General features: G+C 53.1%; 2 protein-coding genes across 6 annotated transcripts in view; one reads left to right on the top strand and one right to left on the bottom strand.

Moving 5' to 3' along the window:
- Window positions 1–188: 188 nt before the first annotated feature.
- On the top strand, window positions 189–4797 carry RITA1 (RBPJ interacting and tubulin associated 1). Of its 2 annotated transcripts, XM_012731130.1 has the most exons (5): window positions 189–378; window positions 495–619; window positions 998–1354; window positions 3817–4070; window positions 4532–4797. In XM_012731130.1, exons 3-5 carry the CDS (start codon window positions 1056–1058, stop codon window positions 4627–4629), a joined length of 651 nt encoding a protein of 216 aa, XP_012586584.1. In that variant the 5' UTR covers window positions 189–378; window positions 495–619; window positions 998–1055; the 3' UTR covers window positions 4630–4797. The 2 variants fall into 2 exon arrangements, with proteins under 2 accessions (XP_012586584.1, XP_004691071.2); XM_004691014.2 differs by having other exon boundaries at window positions 190–378; window positions 3817–4617.
- Window positions 4798–5315: 518 nt separating this feature from the next.
- IQCD (IQ motif containing D) overlaps window positions 5316–17987 on the bottom strand; it is an 18205-nt gene continuing 5533 nt past the window's right edge. For 2 of the 4 annotated variants that reach the window (XM_012731128.1, XM_012731127.1), the window contains exons 2-5: window positions 10290–11082; window positions 8562–8795; window positions 7065–7136; window positions 5316–5780 (exon numbers count right to left, since the gene is read on the bottom strand). In XM_012731128.1, the coding sequence (XP_012586582.1) occupies window positions 5469–5780; window positions 7065–7136; window positions 8562–8795; window positions 10290–11021 (1350 nt within the window). In that variant the 5' untranslated portion in view covers window positions 11022–11082 and the 3' untranslated portion in view covers window positions 5316–5468. Of the gene's footprint in view, window positions 5781–7064; window positions 7137–8561; window positions 8796–10289; window positions 11962–17987 lie in introns of those variants that run through there. The other 2 variants (XM_012731125.1, XM_012731126.1) reach the window with 2 other exon arrangements.

The raw sequence follows: 17987 nt of genomic DNA, 5'->3' as shown, positions 1-17987 counted from the left end.
CCTTCTGCCTCTCCCGGCGGCCTAGAGCTCACACGCACACCCTCGGCGGCCCGGGGCGTCAGTCTCCGGGGCTTTGGGACACTTGGGGGTGTCCGGCACGGGGCGTCCCCCGCGGCGGGAATGGTTCCGGCCGCGCCCCGCCCGCCCGGCTGGTTGGTGTTTGATGCGCGCGCCGAGCGCACGTCGCCAAGGTCCGGCTCCCCCGCGAGTCGCTCCGCGCGGCGCCCAGCACCCGGGCCCGCGGCGGCCCCGGTGGCCCCCGCCCCCGCCCTGGCTGCGGGGATTCTGGGAACCGAGGAACCGGGGTCTCGGGTGCTTCCTGCGGAGGACTGCAGACGCGGAGAGCCGCAGGCTCCGCGCGCCAGCCAGAATGCCCAGGTAGGAAATTGACCAGCTCGCGGGGTCCACCCGCATCCACGCGGGCTTTGACTTGGGGACCGGCGGACCTGAGCCCCCATTGTAGCTCTGGACCCCGATCTGTTTTAACTTTGTAGGTGGGACCCACACAAGTGACCTCGGCTGTTGAAGCCTCAGTCTAGTCATTGGAGCGCGACACGATCTACTTCGCGGGGCTGCTGAGGATTACAGGAGACAATGCTTGTAAAGCTCTTGGCTCCAGGTGGGCGAGGGACCACACCGACTGGTATTCTCGTGCTCCGCGTGAGCTCAGTGGGCCTCCCTGACTTCTCCGTCCCGTGTAGCTTGTTTTCCGGCAGGTACCGAATGGGACTCAGCCCTGGTACCCTGTGTTTATTGAGGATACGATCTGCTAGGAATGCATGTGTATTCATTATTCGTTAATTATTTGCCCGTGGCACCCCTCGCCCCATCACGGTGACGACTGAAACAAGTCAAGCCAATCTCCAAAGTGTCCCTTGGGGGTTGGCAGGTCACGTTGAGCACTGGTTGCGGGACAGCTTGACCCTTTGCCCTTGGGATGGGGACTTCCCTGGTGCTGCCATTGACAGAGCGGTGCCACCCTGACCCCCTTCCGCAGGGATCTCTGCCGGCAGGGCCTGGTGGACACAGGAGGGCACCCAGGGTCCCCCGGCACCATGGTCAGCATGAAGAGCCCCATGGCACTGGCCGTCAGTGGGGTGCAGACCCTCCCCCAACAGCACCGCTCCCGGGTGAAGGCCAAAGCGTCGTTTGTGGATGAGACTCTGTTTGGCAGTCCTGCGGGCGCCAGGCTGGCCCCTCCAGACTTTGACCCACCCTGGGTGGAAAAAGTCAACAGAACCAAAGGCGTGGGCACAGCGGCGTCACGGGTCTCCGGGGCCAGGGGGAGCTGTGAGACCACCTCCTCCAGGGCCGGCACCCCAACCCTCGCACCGAGGAAGAAGAACAAGTACAGGTAGCAGGGCGGGGAGGTGCATGCCTGTACTGTGTGGTCACCTAGGATCCTGTTACAGGCCTGCTGTGTACATGCTGTGTGGCCCTGCTCGGCACCTTGACCTCTCTGAGTCACGGTTGCCTCATGTGGAAAATTGGACCAATGATTCCTATCTACTGGGGTTGTTGGGAGGATTAAATGGGATGAGGCCTATATAGTTCTTGGCACAGTAAGAACTCTCAGGACACTTTCAAACAGGACTGATAAAGATTCTGGTGGAATACCCATCCCCATGGGTGGGACATCTGAGGCCCAGAGAGGCCGGATCACTTGCCAAGATCACAGAGCAGTTTGTGTATGTTACTAATGTGGTTGATCCTTGAAGTGACATGGGTGGGATCGTTCCAACTGTTAGCAAATCATTTTGAAAATGGGTTTCGCTGCATTTTCATGGCTTAGAAGCACAGTAACTGATTCTTGTTAGTTAATTCAGGTCTATTAATTTGGATTGTTTCAGCTTGAAGGGAGATGTCTAGTCGTGGGCCCTGGGGCAGTCGCCTGTTTATTATTGTCAGTGGTTTGAACAAAGACACAGAAGGTGGGTGTATTACCCAGTTAGGGCTTCTGTAACAAAACACCACACACTGGCGGCTTAGTATTTTCTCACTGTTCAGAGATTGGGAGTCCCAGGCCATGGTGCCAGCGGATAGCTACCTCCTCACTATCCTCACCTTGTCTTTCCTCTGCTTTCTCTCCTGGAGGCTCTGCCTCTTCTTCCTATTGGGTTAGAGCCCCACCCTTGTGACTCTAAAGGTGCCTATAAAAGGACATAAATTTCAATAAAAGCAAGACTCCATTGCCATGTCAGATTGTGGGCAATGTGTCTGATTGTTTCCATGCGTCAGGGTCAGGTTGACATTAGCAGCACTGACACCAACAACGTGCCTGAAAACACTGAGGTCACATTAACAGAAGCATGGTGTCCATGACAGGGGAGGTGACAGTCAAGCTGCTGGCTCATCTGGAAGATGGATTTTGTTCTGGGTGCTGACAAGTAGAACTTTGAGTGAAGGGGTGCAGAAGAGGTAGAGATGTTATTGGTCAAAAACTCCCAGTGCCAGACAGCCACATCAGTCAGATGTGGTTTAAGCATTTCAGTCAAGTTGTGAAAGGTTGACTCTTCACAGACTTACAGTTTGGGGGTGGCAGCACTTTCAGTCCTGACCCAAACCCTGTGTCTGACACCTACCTCATCGGTGTGCCATAAGTATTTGGGATTCATTAAAAATAATAGTAATTGTTAAGTGAATGTGAGAGACCAGATTGGGTTTGAAACTTTATCTCTAGCCTTGCTGTGGGCCTTCTCTGCCCTTTTGCCTATTTTCCTGTCTATAAAATGGGATTATCATCCTCCCTCCTGTAGACATTGTGAGGAATAATGAGATAATGCTTGTGGCTTCCTGGGTCTTGGACCTGTAAGGGAACAGGACTCTGTAGTATTCAGAATGTTACAGCTGTCTCTGGTGATGTGGTCAGGCCAGCTTTATAACCCTGTACGCTGCGCCCTCCACTTGCCACTGAGTTCTGCAATGGCCGATACAGTCAGGAGGGCCACTGGACCGCAGAGGGATCTGACCTGACCACTTGGAAAAGGAGAAGTGGGTCAGACACGGAGGTTGCGTTAATTGGGCCTCTTGGTTGCATGTGACAGAAAACTCAGCCACACTGGCCTCAGCAGCAAATGGACATCTTGGGTAGAGTGTGGATTTAAAGCTGGCAGCCTGGCTCCAGAAGGTTCTAGGCAGAGGGACCAGCAGATACAAAGGCTCACGTGGTGTTTAAAGAACAGAAATTAAGTCTGTGTGCCGGATCAGAGTGGCGAGGAACAGCTTGGGGCTGGTGAAGCCAGTGTCGGCTTGGCTTCAGAGAGGAGAGGGGACCCGGAAGGCAGACTGCGATGTAGTGGGACGAGGGGGTTCTCATTTTGTTACTAAAAGGTCAGCTTTCATACTTACGATGGAATATTATTCAGTCATAAAAAAGAATGCTACATGCTATGTGAATGAACCTGGAAAGAATAACGCTGCATGAGAAGTCACAACAGACGAGATTCCACTTGTGTTCCAGATTCCTTGAAGAGAGGTTCAAATTGGTTGGGGTTCTGTCCCATGTTATTGCTGCGTCCTCTCCTCCCCCACCCCCACCTCCCACACCCCACTCCAAATGAGATAGTTGCCAGCTGCTTTGCCCTTGTATCCTGCCAGCTTCCCAAGGCCTGGGGGGGCAGAACTTATCTCTTCCCTGGTTATTTCAACAAAGGTCCTAAGGCAGATTCTCCTGGGACACAACAAGTTAAGTGGTCATTCCTAAGTCGATCAGTGTGGCCTGCAGGATGCAGATTGGCCAGGGCTGGGGTACCCCCCGGGCGGTGGCATCTGGGCTCTGTGTGCATCCCCAGCTCACTGTTTCTCCTCCTTCTGCAGACTGATCAGCCACACTCCATCTTACTGTGATGAGTCCCTGTTTGGCTCCCGCCCCAAGGGCACCAGCTGGGAGACCCCGTGGATGGCAAAAGAGGATGCTGCAAAACTCCACACCCTCTTCTGGACACCCCCTGCCACCCCTAGGGGCAGCCACTCGCCCCGCCCCAGGGAGACCCCAGTGAGAGCCATTCACCCCAATGGTCCCTCTAAGACAGAGCCTGGAGTGGCAGCAGACGCCCGGAAGTTGTCAGTGGGTGAGTTAAACTCTCCACGTCCTCTGAGGAGGGGGCGTTCCCATTCCCTCACTCACCTGGATGTTCCCAGCCCTGGTCACCCATCTCCCAGCGCCCCCCATGAAAGCAGGCCTTCAGATCTCAGGCCTTCCTCATTGGGGGTGACATTCCGGAACCCCCTGGTGACTCCCAGGCTTCGCCCAGCCAGTGTTTCAGTGCCAGCTACGCCCCGTCCGGGTGGGGCCCCCCAGAAGCCAAGGCCCCCTTGGAAATGAGTCTCGTGGCCCTTTCTTCAGTCCTTCCCCTCGTGCACTTGGGGTCATGGTGAGGGGCTTCCGGGGTTGGCTCTGGTGGGCGCCTCTGAGGAGGTGCTGAAGAAACACGGGGGTAGAATCTGACCATCTCTGGATGCTCCCCGCTCCCCCCCGCCCCTGGAGACTTGAGGGCCGCCCCTTGAGATGCCCATCTCCATTCCTTCTTAGCCGCCAGCCGCATCAGTGCCAACTGGGGGTGCCTGCCCTCCGCATGCCCCACCCCATGTCATGTGCCAGGTGTGACTGGGCCGTGTGATCGCCTGTGAGGAAGCCTGGAGCCTTCCTCCCTCCCTGCAGGCCAGGCTTCCTGCTGCGCCTGGGCTTCGCCCAGGCACAGACTGTGGGCCAGGGGGCCTGGGCCGGGTGGGCGGGCACTGTGCCGTCTGAATAGTCACGTATTTATTTTTACGTATGAAATATATCAGCTCACCGAAGCCACGCTCTCTGCCGATTTCTTTTTCCCAGAGGGGAGGGAAAGATGAGGCTAGACCAGGCTGGGTCCGGAGGACGCGGCTGTGTGGCGCCGTGGCCAGGGCGCGCAAGGGGCCGGAGTCGGCATGGGGCCGGGGCCCAGGAAGTCACCGGCGTGGGCGGCCGGCTCCCGCTGAGCTCCAGCGTGGCCACTGCCCTGCTCTGAACGCGCGCGTATACACGTGCCGGGACTTTGCATGTGGAAGGGCTGAGGGAGAGGAAATTACACCTGCACTTGGGAAGCGGGGGCCGCCTTATTTCCTCAGTGCCTCATCCCTGTACCCCGTGGGCAGCTGTGACCCGCACCCCTTGGCCCTGGGGCTCGGCGTGCCCACTGCAGCCACGCAGTGGCTGTCTGGACGGAGACCTGCAGCCCCGGGTCCAGTTTCCCCCAGCTAAAGGGAGCCATGGTGTGTGTCGACACCCCATTCTGCGTGCTCCCCTGAGGAGACAGCAGCGCAAGTGTGGACGCGCCAGGAGCCCTGGGTGAAGTGAGGTTTATTACAGGAGGCAGTTTAAAATACTTGCTGGCCTTAAGGAGCCCTGGAGCTGTGGCGAGCAGACCCCCGTGCGGGCGCTCCCTGGCCTGCCCGGGTGTGGGGCGAGCGGCGAGCGGGCGGCCGCAGGGCGGAGGTCACTTCTTGCCCTTGGCCTTGGCCTTGCCCTTGGCCTTGCCCTTCTCCTTGCCCTTGCCCTTGCCCCGCTTCTTCCTCTTGGACCGGAGCATGGAGCGGACCAGGTAGCCCTTCCACACGGCCTGGATGAGGGTGGCGGCGCGGACCATGCGCACCATCTCCTGCTCGGCCTCCAGCCTCTTCTTGGAGTTCACCTCCCGCTCCGCCTGGATCTGCGCGAACTCTTCCACCAGCACGGTGTGCCTCTGCCTCAGCTCCTGCAGCTGCACCTTCTCCTCCTTGTGGATGGCGTCCAGCTCCTCGTACTCCTCCTGGGGGGAGCGGCGGGGTGAGGCCACCGGCAGGGAGCACCTCCCGCCACCCTCCGCAGACACCCCCACCCGGGCTTCCGCCCCAGCCGTGGCGCCTCAGCAGTTGGGGTGACGCAGCAGCAGCAGCGGTGGGTCTCACAGTAGGACCATTTCAGAAACGGGAGCCAGAGCACAGGCTGGTGGGGGCAGACGGAGCTTCAGATCCCGCTCAGCCACGCTTTGTGGGACTTCACCTTTTGAGCCTCCATTTGTCCCCATCTGAAGTGGGGCCTGTGGCAACCCTGGGGGTGGGGGCGGGGGGGCGCTGTTTCTAGGGTTAAATGACAGTCAGGACCGGGGACACAGCAGTGCAAGCTGTTGACTGTGGCTGCCTCTGCAGCACCCTCCCGGTCACCGAGTCCCACAGTTTGTCCCTGTGTCTAGCCGCAGTCTCTCCTGCTGCATCACAGACAGCTGCCTCTAGCCCTTCGTCCTGCATCTGCCAGAAGCAATGCACTTCTGGAGGACACTGAGTGAGGAGGCCGGTCTCTGGCGGAAGCCACCGCCCTCAGGGACTGGCGGGGCCGCATAGCCTCCAAGCCGTTCTCTGGGAAGCGCCCAGTGTTGGACTACAGGGAGGCTGGTGTCACCTCCAGGGCTCTCCAGTCTTCCCTGGCCCAGGACTAGGGCCACCAGTGTCATTGCTGAGCGGGGTGAAGGCTGTACGGTTCGCTGAGCCCCAGATCCTGTGCTGGGTATAGGCACATGGGGCTCCAGTGACTCCCCACCACGGAGCAGCACAGACCGTTGTCTGTTGACCGTAGGAAGAAAGAGGCTCAGGAAAGGCGAGGCCGGCAGTCGAGGCCACACGGCCGGAAATGGCCTGGATGGAACTTCCAAATGAGGATGGAGGCATCACTGCCGGGCCCCAGCACCCGGCACCCAGTAATTTTCTGGGTGGAGGAGCGGTGGGAGCATGCTCTTGGGATGAGCCCTGAGTGGGCTGGCTGCAGGCCCAGCGCTGAGCTGGGAGGGCGTGAGAAGCACGGAGACACGAAGTGGACACTAGAGGGAGCCACCATCTCAGGCCAGCTTCACCGCTTCCGGTGGCTCTCAGCTTCTGGCTCCTACCTTCCCCACCTCTCTTCTCCTGCCCCAGGCTAGACAAAGCCCTGAGTTCAAGGAAGGGGCAGGGCCCAGCCAGGGATGGCATGTTCCAGGGCTTTCTTGGGAGGCTTTTAATGCCACGTGTCTTCCCTAGCGGATCCTGGGAAACACACTTGAGCGAGGTGTGTACATAAATACCTGCTTTTCACTCATCTCTGTATCATACTTCTGGATCCAGTTCTGGATTTCTGTTTCCACTTTATATTTCTTCTAAAAAAAATCAATTAACCATTGGTTAATGGAATAATAACATTAGCAGAGCCGTGTGCTCTGTGTCAGCAGGCTCCATGGAGTATACTTTACCCACGTCTGCCACTGAGTCCACCCACGAGGCAGGTTTTCCTCCATTTCATAGATGAGGAAACTGAGCCTGAGATGTGCTCCCCTCTTGCCCAAGGTCACAAAGCTAACGGGGCAGTGGAATGTGTATTTGAAGCTGGCAGCCTGACTCTAGAAGATCCTAGGTAGAGCAGCAGGTGCAGAGGCCCTGGGGTGGCAATAAGCTTGTGATGTTAAAGAACAGAGATCAAGTCTGTGTGCTGGAACAGAGTGCCAGGGAGCAGTATGGGCCCATGGAGCCAGAGAGGCTGTCATGGGTGTGTGTGTGTGTGTGAGTAGGGGGTTGGTTTCTGGGGGGTAGAGAGAGGAAGCCACGGGGCAGCTTGCGATGCAGTGGGAAGACAGGCTGTCATTTTGTTTCTAAAAGATCAGCTCCGACACATGCAATGGAATATCACTCAGCCACAAAAAGGAATGATAAATGCCATGTGAGAGACTCCGTCACGAGACACCATAAATTCTGGATTCCGTTTGTGTAGCATATCCAGCCCAGGCAAGTCCGTAGGGACAGAAAGCAGATTAGCTCCCAGGGGCTGAGGAGAAACTGTCAGTGGCCACAGAGTTGGTTTTGGGCTGACAAATGTGTTCTGGGGCTAGATGGGGGTGCTGGTGCACAGCCCAGTGTCAGCCAGCTGCTCACTGTACAGTGATCAATGGTATGTCCTGTGCGTTTCACCTTCATTAAAGCAATCCGCTGCTTGATCCTGCAGAGCCAGAGTTCCTGGACCGACAGCCTCGGGGTGGCGGCCCCCAGGTGTGTGTCATCTGTGCCTTTTTAGGGAGAAGGCCCACGGCTTCCATCAGACGCTCAAAAGCGTCAGGACACCTGAATCTGGCACAGGGCTGGAAAGGGCGTCCACCCTTTTTGCAGAAGGGACTTGGTAGCAAGCTGTGTACAAGCTGGGTGTGGATTTGGGCTGAGATGAGGGAAAAGGCAACTGAAGAAAACATTGGGCAGCCGCTATCATTTCACTTAATTCCCCTAACAACACACAAACACACCACTGTGATCGCTTTCACTGTAGAGATGTGAGAACCGAAGCTGAGAGGAGCTAAGTGACTTCCCTGAGGGTCAGGACGGCTCCCTGGGGCTCAGATAAGTCAAGGCCCCTGCCTTGGGCCCTGGGGTGGTGCCCTCGGACAGGGCCCGCCTCCCTCGGCCCTGCCCCTGTGTGCTGTGCCCTCCTGCCTCCTGGGATGTTGTGCCTGTGCCCTTCTAGGGTGGGTTGGGGGCGCCCAGAGCTGGAGCAGCCTGGCCTGAGGGCCTCCGCCCATCCTCCCCTCTTCCCAGGGCACCTTTCTCAGCGCCTGCTCCGCCTCCCAGTTCTCCGTGACCAGGCTGTTGAACTGTGACCGCAGCATCAGGATCTCCTGCTGGATCTTGGCCACCCGGGCCTGGGAGGCCCGGAAGTCTGCCTTCTGCTGCTTCTCTGCCTCCTGCTTGGTGCGGAGCAGGCTGTTCTCTGAGAACTTGAGCACCTGGTAGAGGTGGTTTTTCAGTTCTTGGATCACGAAGTTGTCCTTCTCCAACTGGACCAGGAAGAGGAACAGGCCTGTTAATGAAATACCTACACGATGATGGGCATTGATCACGGGGTGGGAAGGTGAGGGGGGCTGTGGGGCCGTGTGTGTGTGTGTTGTGACCTCATTGACTCCTACCGCCTGCCCCTTCCTCCCCCAACCGGGACAGGGTTACAGAGCACGGAGTGATCTGTCTCGGGCTGGAGCGGGGTCGGAAACCAGGTCTGTCTGACATTTCCTGGCATGAGTGCGCAGCAGGCAATGCCAGCAGTCACAGCTTTGCTGGCAGACCCCCACACATGCCTGACTGTGTCACCCCGAGTTTTATCTTGCAGCCCAATGACATGAAGTCAGCCCTCCTGGATTCCAGATATGTCCAACTTGGGAGCTCCGAAGAGACCAGCACAGCCCTGTCTCTATCCCTAGGTGACATCCCTCTAACCCGGGAGTCCCCTCCTTACTGGGCACCCCACAGCCTGCCATCCCTCCATGCTAAGGTAGTATTGGTACCCCTTTTGTGCCAGGTTCCCCGAGGATACCTGAGGGAGTGGAAAGAGACAAGGCCTTTGCATTCTTATGGGCCTTCAGACCCAAATCAAAGAATCTCATGGATGTTTACCCACAAGCTCTGATGAATGCCTTAAAGGAGAAGTTCCTTGAGAATAGGAGAGGACTCCTAAGCTAGTGTGGGGCAAAGGGGGGTGGCAAAGGACCTCAGAGAGCCTGGATCTCTCGGGTATCATGCAGGGGATGAAGAGGAGCACCTGTCCTCAGGATCAGCTCTCCTGGGAAAGGCTCAGAGCAGAGTTTTGCTGGGAAGGTGGCCTCAGGTACGGACAGTAGGTAAGAGTTTGGGGGTTGTGTCTCTAAAGAGCAGGAAGAGCCCCTCCGTCTTTTCCCTCCTCCCTGCTAACTGGGCAAAGCTGGATTAGCCCTCAGGTCCAAAGTTATTTGTAAGCAAACTTTACTGGAACGTTCCCCCGCCCACTCATTCACAGATGGGTTATAGCTGCATTCCCTCTGATGCAGGGTTGCGTTCAGCAGTTTTAACTAATATTGTGGGCCTGCAAAGCTTACGGATTTACTGTCTCGCCCACGGTAGAAAAAGTCAAACTATCTCTGGCCGGGAAGGTTCTGCCCTCCCTCTCCTGTCTGGTTCACCCCTTATTCTTCCCATTTTAGTTTCAACATCCTTTACCCTTTTGGTTGAAGCTCAATTCTGTAACACTCCCTTACAGTACCCTGCACTTACCCTTCATTGTGCTTCTCAGAATTGTGGCTAAATCAGCCTTCTGAATACCTCTCTTCGTAACCACAAATTCCATGGAGCTGGGAGCATGTGTGCTTACTTATAAAACCCAACACCTAATAAGTATTCAAAACAGTAGTGCTCAGAATAAATGAGAGCAATGACTTGAGTCCCAGAGCAAAACCCAGCCGCTAAAAAGATGCAGGCGCCTCCGTGCGGCTCCTTCCCCATCTGCCCAGTGCCACGGGCCATACCTCTTTATCCCTGCTCCTCATGCTCTCCGCCAAGTCCTTTTCAAGCCCGTCGATGATCTCTTGGTTCCTCCTGTTCCGCCTGCTGATGTCCTGTATGAACTGGGCCTTTTCTCGTGCTTCCGTGGGACTAGTGAGTAGCTTCTCAAACAGGAACCCCCGGAGTTCTATCAAGCTGTCAATAAACTTCTGGGCCTCTGCACTTCGGCCCAGTATCTGCGCCTTCAAGAGCCTGGCAGCCTGGGGGTTATTGAGCAACAGTCTCAAGATGTTCTTGGTGGAGTCTTTGATCTGTTGCATGATGGATGATACCGTGAATTTCTGCTGCTCCAAGGAGGTGACACGGTCTTCGGGCCACCCTTCTTCGTCCTTGTCCTCTTCCTGCATTTCATTCTTCAGGTGCTCGAGGTTGACCTGGAGGCTCTGGCAGAGGTCTTCATGCTCTCTCAGAGCCTTCACGATGTCCTCTTGCAGCAAGCCCTCCAGCACATCCAAGCTGGGGGCCACGTGAGACAGCAGGGTCACCAGCTCCACCTTGTGGATGGTCTCATCCACTACACACATGATCCTCTTGGCTTCGATGGTGGTGTGTTTGGTGTCGGAGAAAAGCAAGGGTTTGAGGTGGGTGGGTGGCTTTTTGGCCCACTCTGCTGTCAGTCTGATTCTGTTGATGTCGGAGCCCTGGTAGAGCGGCGCCACAGTGAGGACATCCACCCCGACTTTCGGAGCTGTCATCTTGGGCTCTGTCTGCTCTGGGAGCTGGGGGCTTTGGTAGACTATCTGGTTTCCGTCGTCCCTGAGCAGAGAAGGAGTAAGCAGGGAGTGTGGCTGTGCTGGCATCGCCATGGCATCAACGGTTGCTGCGAGATACGTCTTAGATTTGTGCAGGGTTTACACAAGGCTGCTCGCTGGAAGGCAGCTTTTAGCTTAGTGACAAGGGTAGGAAATCCGAGTGTGAAAGGGCCTGGCCAGCAGGACAGACTTCAGTCTAAGTGTCTAGATGGAGGAAACCCATTGCACGGGTGAGGGAGGGGTTGAGAGGCTAACCAGGGGGAGGCCCCCAGCAATTGTCACGGGTGACTGGGGTGAGCTGAGGGATCGGGATCGCTCGGGGATGCTGGAACCACCGCCATTTCCTAAGAGGAGCGATAGCCACTGCCGGAAAAGCCACCTGAAGCAGAGCGGGGAATATTCTAGGGCCGTCCTCCTTCCTGCCCTCTGGCCTAACACTAGGGCCTCCTACGGGCCAAACTCAGTGGGGCACCACTGACCGGGGCACCACGGACCGGGGCACGTGGGGGTGCAGCCTGCGGGAGCCCCAGGCTGCATCAGAACACAGCAACACTGGCACCAGCCCCACACGTTTGTACTAAGCTTTAAGGATGCATTTAAAAATTAGGAATGCAATTTTTAAAGGATATATTTTATTTACTTATGCATACAAGAACTAGGGTGTATGTAGGTCAGAGGGGCAGGAAATGGTTGTGAGAGGACTTATCAGAGACAGAGTAGGGAGCAGAACAGGCAGATCTATTGATATACACTGCTGAGGGGAGCAGCAGGTGAGACCAGAGAGGTCTGCTGTACCTTGCCGGTCGCCTCTCTGGGCCAGGGAGCAAAGTCTCACCACAGTGGCTGGGGCTAGCTTGACAGTGCTGAGACTTTAACCCCTGTGCCACCAGGGGGGGCCCACAGGAATGTAAATATTTTAGAAGATTTATTTATTTCTGCATACAGAACTGGGGTATAGGCAGTGATGCAGGGACTGTGAGGGGGTTCCCCAGAGACAGGGGGGAGCAGAACAGGCAGATTGATGAAACACACTGCTGAGGGGAGCAATGGGGAGACTGGAGAGGTCTGCTGTGCCCGGTGGGTCAGCTCTGTGGCTGTGGATTGAACTTGCCCCAAGCAGCTGCAGTCAGCTTGCAGTGCTGTGCTTTAACCCTTTGTGCTACCGGAGAGGGCCTTTAAGAAACCTTTTTGCTGCATTCGAGTCTGTCTCCAGGACGGGATCACTGGATTGGTAGGAAAACTGGTTAAGTGTGACAGCGATGCTTATTTCCTAGTTTTGACAAATATACCATGGTATATAGGATGGTAACACGGAGAGGAACTGAACACAGGGCATATGGGAATTGTACTGCCATTGCAACTTTTATGTAAATGCAGAACTAGTACAAAATAAAAAAGCTTACGTAAAAGGTTTTAAAAAAAAATCAGTGATGGCCATCAGAAATCAATAATTTGTGTGACCTACAAGGCGCCAGGACTGAGTAGCAGCTTCCCTGCAGTCTCGCTATGCTTCCGTTCTGCTGGGGGGACCCAACGCTGGTTATCTCATCCCCTTAAGCCCGGACTTCCCACGCAGTGAAACAGAGATCCCCAGGCTTGATGAAAGGTTTCTGGCACAGAGCCTAGACATACTAAGTGCTCAAGAAATAAAGACTAATATTACTGACCCAGGGAAGCATGTCAGTGACTTCCTAGTCTTGAGTCTCCCCCATCCTGGCTGGAGGCGCAGGGCGGGCGGACTCCTGAATGACGGCTGCCTAGGGTAGCTGGGCGGGCCAACAAAGGCCACGCCCCTCGCTGCAGGCCCCACCCCTCCCAACCTCTCCTGCAGACCCACACTGAAGTAGCTGGGAATACTTAGGCTTACCTCCTCAGCCTCCTTTACAGCAAGGGGTAGCTATAAACGCTTGAAGCCAGTGACATCTAAGGGGAAATTTTCTAGGGTCTTTGGAAGAAACTATACCTTTCTGATACAAGGGAAACATGGTTTCCTCTCCTTTCCCTGACTGTGGGCTTAAAGCCATTGCAGTGGCGGCCACTTTCTAAGGGGAAAGAATTTTCAGAGACTCGCAGGAACGCTGCTTCCGATGGCCTTCCAAGAGCCCACCATCTGCTACCCAGATGGCCGTGAAAGCCCCTCGTCCTTCTTTGCCTGCTGATGCCCTCCTGCTCCACAGACCCTTCTCATCATAGCGCCAGAGGGGGGCTTCAAAAACGTCAGGTTCTGTCATCTGCCTGCTCAAAACCCAGCTCACAAGAGTGGTTAAGTTTTCAGGATGTTTGTGTGTTGGTCGCTAAAATGTTGGTTCTAAAGCGAAACCAGTCACGGAGGAAGTTTTTGCATCATGGAAACTGGCAACTGCAAAAAATCTGCAACCCTCCCACTAAACGAGCCGTTGAACACTTAATGGCACAGCACACTGCGGCAGCCCTTGGCTACTCAGAATAAAGCCCCTGACCGTGGCGTGGCCCGGAAGGCTCTGCCCGCTGCTCGCTCTTCTGCATGCAGGCCGCCTGGACTTGTCAAAAGTGCTCCAACCTCAGACAGGGGCTCTCCGCTTGCCCTGGCCATCCTGTCCACCCCCACCTCTGAGTTCCCTCTGGAATATTCCTCTAACATCTGCAAAGCTGGTTCCCTCACTCCCTCCTCTGCTCGAGTATCAGTGGGGTGACGAGTGCTTCTAAATGTGAAACTGTCTCCCTGCCCTCCTGTCCCCTCCTAGGCACATCTTCCACAGGTGAGTTATCACCTTCTGACCCTTCTCTCTGGACCTGCTTATCTATTCTCTGTCTTTCTCCCTTCCCTGAGAAGTAAGCTCCGATGAAGGCAGGGGCTCATCTAGTCCAGTCAACCACTGTGTATCCAGCTCTGGGGGAAAAAAACCACACATCATCCTGGGGCAAGACCTGTGAGCCACTTACAGGTGACCCATACCACCTCGACTTTCATACTGTCTGTGCATATGAGGAAGGTTTTAAAGAAAAGGTTGTTAAGATTTGATGACTGAAAGATGGGTTTCAGTTTGGGGCGGCTGGGAAAAAATGCCAGGGCCTCGGGAACACTTGAGCAATTGGGAAGGGAAAGCTTGGAAGAGGGAATCAAGAAATCAGTTTTAAGGGTGATGCGTGCTGCTGCCATAGGCGGGCAGACAGTGGGCAAGATGTCTTGGTCTTCCCAACATCCAGCTCCTTGAGGAACTCATTCTTTCTCCCACTGTGTAAAGTCTTGGTGGGGTCACCAGCCAGAGACGGCGGCTTCCCGAGATCCTTTCACCCCTAGATTCCCAAGAGTGACACAGGATGGTAAGTGGTGGGGGCAATTTGTGCCAGTGGTGGGTTCCTGAAGAGATACCCTCCCCCCGCCCCCCAGATCCCCAGAACTTCCCAGCTCTTGTCCTGTCTGAGTCCACGCTCATCTGCTATTCTGGCAGGGTCCGTTTCTGTTACTTGCCATCACAGAAGCCTGCTTACAAAACATTCTAGGCAGCTGACAGCACAAGACAACAAAGGGGCTCTCCCGGAGACCTTGGGGATGAGAGATAAATATAAGGAAGACGGTAATAAGATCTGAAGCCACAAAAGTTCGCTGGCCCAAGGGGAGAGAATCAAAGAAACACCCAAAGTGACTAAGAACAGGGAAGAAAGGCAGCAACAGACCGGGTGCTAAGGAGCTTTGTTCCTCGGCCAGGTGAAATGGATCCAAAACCCAGAACCTCCAAGCCCAGGATGGAGGTGAGAAGGGCATTATCTCACAGCTCTTTGACTCCTGCCCACCTCCCCAAGCCCAATCAATCTCCTGAATTCCTTCAGGCTTTTCCTGAAAACAGCATTTTAGGGACAGCGCGGAGCCGTCCTCAGCCTCTCTGAGGATGAAGGATCTTTGCCCCCCGCCATGGCCATAGGATGAACCCGAACAAAGTGTATAATGAATGTCTTCTCCCCATTGTCCCCCAAAGCTCTCAGACATAAATCAAAAATGCCTGAATTCTTCAGAGATTACAGCTAGAAATGCAACGTTATATAAAATGTTTCCAATTTGCCTTCAGCCAAATTACCTCTTTTGCTTTAAAGGGCACACTTGTTTTCTTTGATTATGATGACGCCCATCAGTTCTTGACAGCTCATTTGGGTGAACAAGAAAAAGCCAGTGGACCTAGGGTCGGGGGGGGGGAAATGCATCTGACTCTGATGGCAAAAAATCACTAGAGAGTCTCTTTTTCTTGAATTCTAATACGATCATTTCACGTCCTTTTTAATGCCACCAACCTTAATATTTAACTCATTTCCGACTTAAGCCTCTCCTTTTAAGATTTCTGCCCCGAGAGTGAAGCGAGATCGTTAATGGATGGAGAACTTTAATTGGATCTTCCTTTTATTTGTCATTAATTCTGCTGATGAACTTTACAAATGGAAATATATCTTTATCATGCAAATTATACCTCATCTTCCTGCACGTGGGCGTGTTGGAGATTTTATTACTTTTACTCTCAGAACATTTTGGGGGAAAAAATTGTGCTAAATGATGTATTTTTCCCTCTGGGGAGAAAGCGGGGGGGTGGGGGGAAGAAAACTCAATACCTATAACTACCCCACAAATTCAACAGTGGGATTTAGAGAAGTCAAAGGGTGTTAAAACTGGAGTGTGGGCATGAGTTGGAGGGGGTGTCGTTTTAAGGATCTTTTAATATTTAGCATGAATATTAATATTTTTAATATTAGCTGACTCTTGAGAACTTACCATGTGCCCAGCGCTGTTTAAAGGCTCTGCACTTTCGAACTCCTCTATCCTTCACAGTAGAACAGGAGGCACTTATTTTGAGCACCTCCATTGTACAAATCGGGATGGGGAGGGAGAACAAGGTCAGTCGTTTCTATTAGTCTACAGCTAGTGAGTGACAGAAGTGGGATTTCAGCCCAGGCACCTGTCTCGGGAGCCTGCCCCCCAAATCAACTTATCTGTCCAGGCTCTTGATTTTTTGATTACTTCTACAGTGGATAGAGCAGAACCATTCCCTGCTGTTCCAGTTTCAGTAAGTCTTATCCAGAGAACAGACATGTTCAAGATTCAATTTCTATAGCATTTGAGCTACTGAAAAAGTACAAAAATAAATCTTCACATTTGTTGTTTCCTATAGAATGTACATAGTGGGCCCTCCCTGATGGCGCAAACTGTTAGGACACAGCACTGCAAACTGGCCACAGCCACTTCAGTGCAAGTTCGATCCCTGGCCCTGGAGGTGACCCACATGGTCTGGCACACCTCTCCTGACCTGCCCGCTGCTCCCCTCAGTAGTGGACTTCGTCAGTCGGTCTGTTCTACTCCCCACTCTGTCTCTGGTGAATTCTGTGGCCACCAGCACCTCTGGCTTGTACTCCAATTCTGTATGCATAAATAAATAAATCTTAAAAAAAAATGTACATAGCATCCATGCTAACCTGATCTCCCTTCCTTTCTACTGCCATGAAGGTTTCCTGTTCCCTGGTAAGGATGAGGCAGAGATGCAAGCATGAAGTGTTTCCCTAGCCTTTTTTCTCCTGGCTTAAAAAAGCTTCTCAAAAGTCCCTGGGAGTGTGGGCGATTAAAATCTTTTAGCGTAGGCTTTGAATCATCTGTCATTGATTTTTATATTTTTGATATAAGCTTGAACAATGCTTTTATCAGTCACAAAGTTTGGAATTCATTGTCAACTAATTACCAAGACACACTTTGTGGCTGATCGCAACGCAGGGGCCTTTGTGTGGCAGGACACTGTACTTCATGAAGCTGAGCTGCTGGGCAGAGCCCAGGCTCTCATGAGTGGTCATTCTAATTCCTTCTGGTCCAAGCCTCTGCATTTGTGATTGCTGCCAAATCTACAGACCAAGAGGTACTATTATCAACTTTTTTTTTTTTTGCCTCTCTACTTTCATTCTTAAGTACTTTTAATTAAAAAGGAAACTTTACATCCCCACGATAAGCGAGAATTTGTATTACCTTCCTTAAATAGAAGGGAATGATGTCGGCACACTGACATTATTTCCTGCTAGCTAGATACTACTACCCAGAAAAAAATGAGCCTGAGAGTAGAGCTCTGTTGTAAAAAGCAAGATTAGCAAATGGTAGGGAGATGTGAAAGACATACTAACAAAAAGAGAGAAGAGACAAATGATTAACATCAGAAAGGCCTGAGAGACTATCTTTACAAAGTTCCTGGTTGAAATGATAATAAGGGAATATTATGAGCAACTTCATATGGTCAGAAAGCTGATAATCTAGGTGAAATGGACTAATTTTTTGAAGGACATAATCTAGGCAAACTCACACGAGAAGAAAGAGATAACCTGAATGGACCTATTTATTAAATAAATCTAATTAATGTTAAAACCTTCCAAAACAGAAAGGTCTAGATGATTTCACTGGTGAGTTCTAGCAAATATTTAAGAAATAAATTATATCCATTTTCTACCATGTCTCCCAAACACTAGAAGGAGTAGCAATTCTGCCTGACTGACTCTGTAAGTCTAGCATTACTCTATTATCAAAATAAGCAATGACATTACAAAAAAGGAAAATTGCAAGAACAGATGCAAAAACCCCCTACAAATATTCACATATTGAATCCAACAATGTATAATGTATGAATCCAATACTGTATAATATACACCATGATCAAGTGGGTCTGCTGGACTGGTTAAACATTCAAAACTCAATTAATGTCATTTAGTTTTCAACAAGAAACAAATCATGGTCACATCAATAGCTGCAGAAAAAAATCTGACAAACTCCAATACCAAGCCCCCCCCCCAAAAAAAAAACAACATTCAGTGGGCCTCCCTGGTGGAACATAGATTAAAGCCTCAACACTATCAAGCTATTGCCAGCCACTGTGGCATGAGGTCAATCCCTGGCCAGCGATCTGACCCAGGTGG

The sequence above is a fragment of the Condylura cristata genome, unplaced genomic scaffold (assembly GCF_000260355.1).
Source record: "Condylura cristata isolate star-nosed mole 26May11 unplaced genomic scaffold, ConCri1.0 scaffold00029, whole genome shotgun sequence".
Classification (NCBI taxonomy): Eukaryota; Metazoa; Chordata; class Mammalia; order Eulipotyphla; family Talpidae; genus Condylura; species Condylura cristata.
Note: the sequence above shows the minus strand (reverse complement) of the source record. Positions and strands in the feature narration are given on the sequence as shown.

Excerpts from the sequence above, each read along its gene's own strand:
- RITA1 (XM_004691014.2), top strand. The coding sequence starts at position 1,056 with ATGGTCAGCATGAAGAGCCCCATGGCACTGGCCGTCAGTGGGGTGCAG. Across the intron at positions 1,355-3,816 it reads AGGAAGAAGAACAAGTACAG|ACTGATCAGCCACACTCCAT; the intron begins GTAGCAGGGCGG and ends CTCCTTCTGCAG.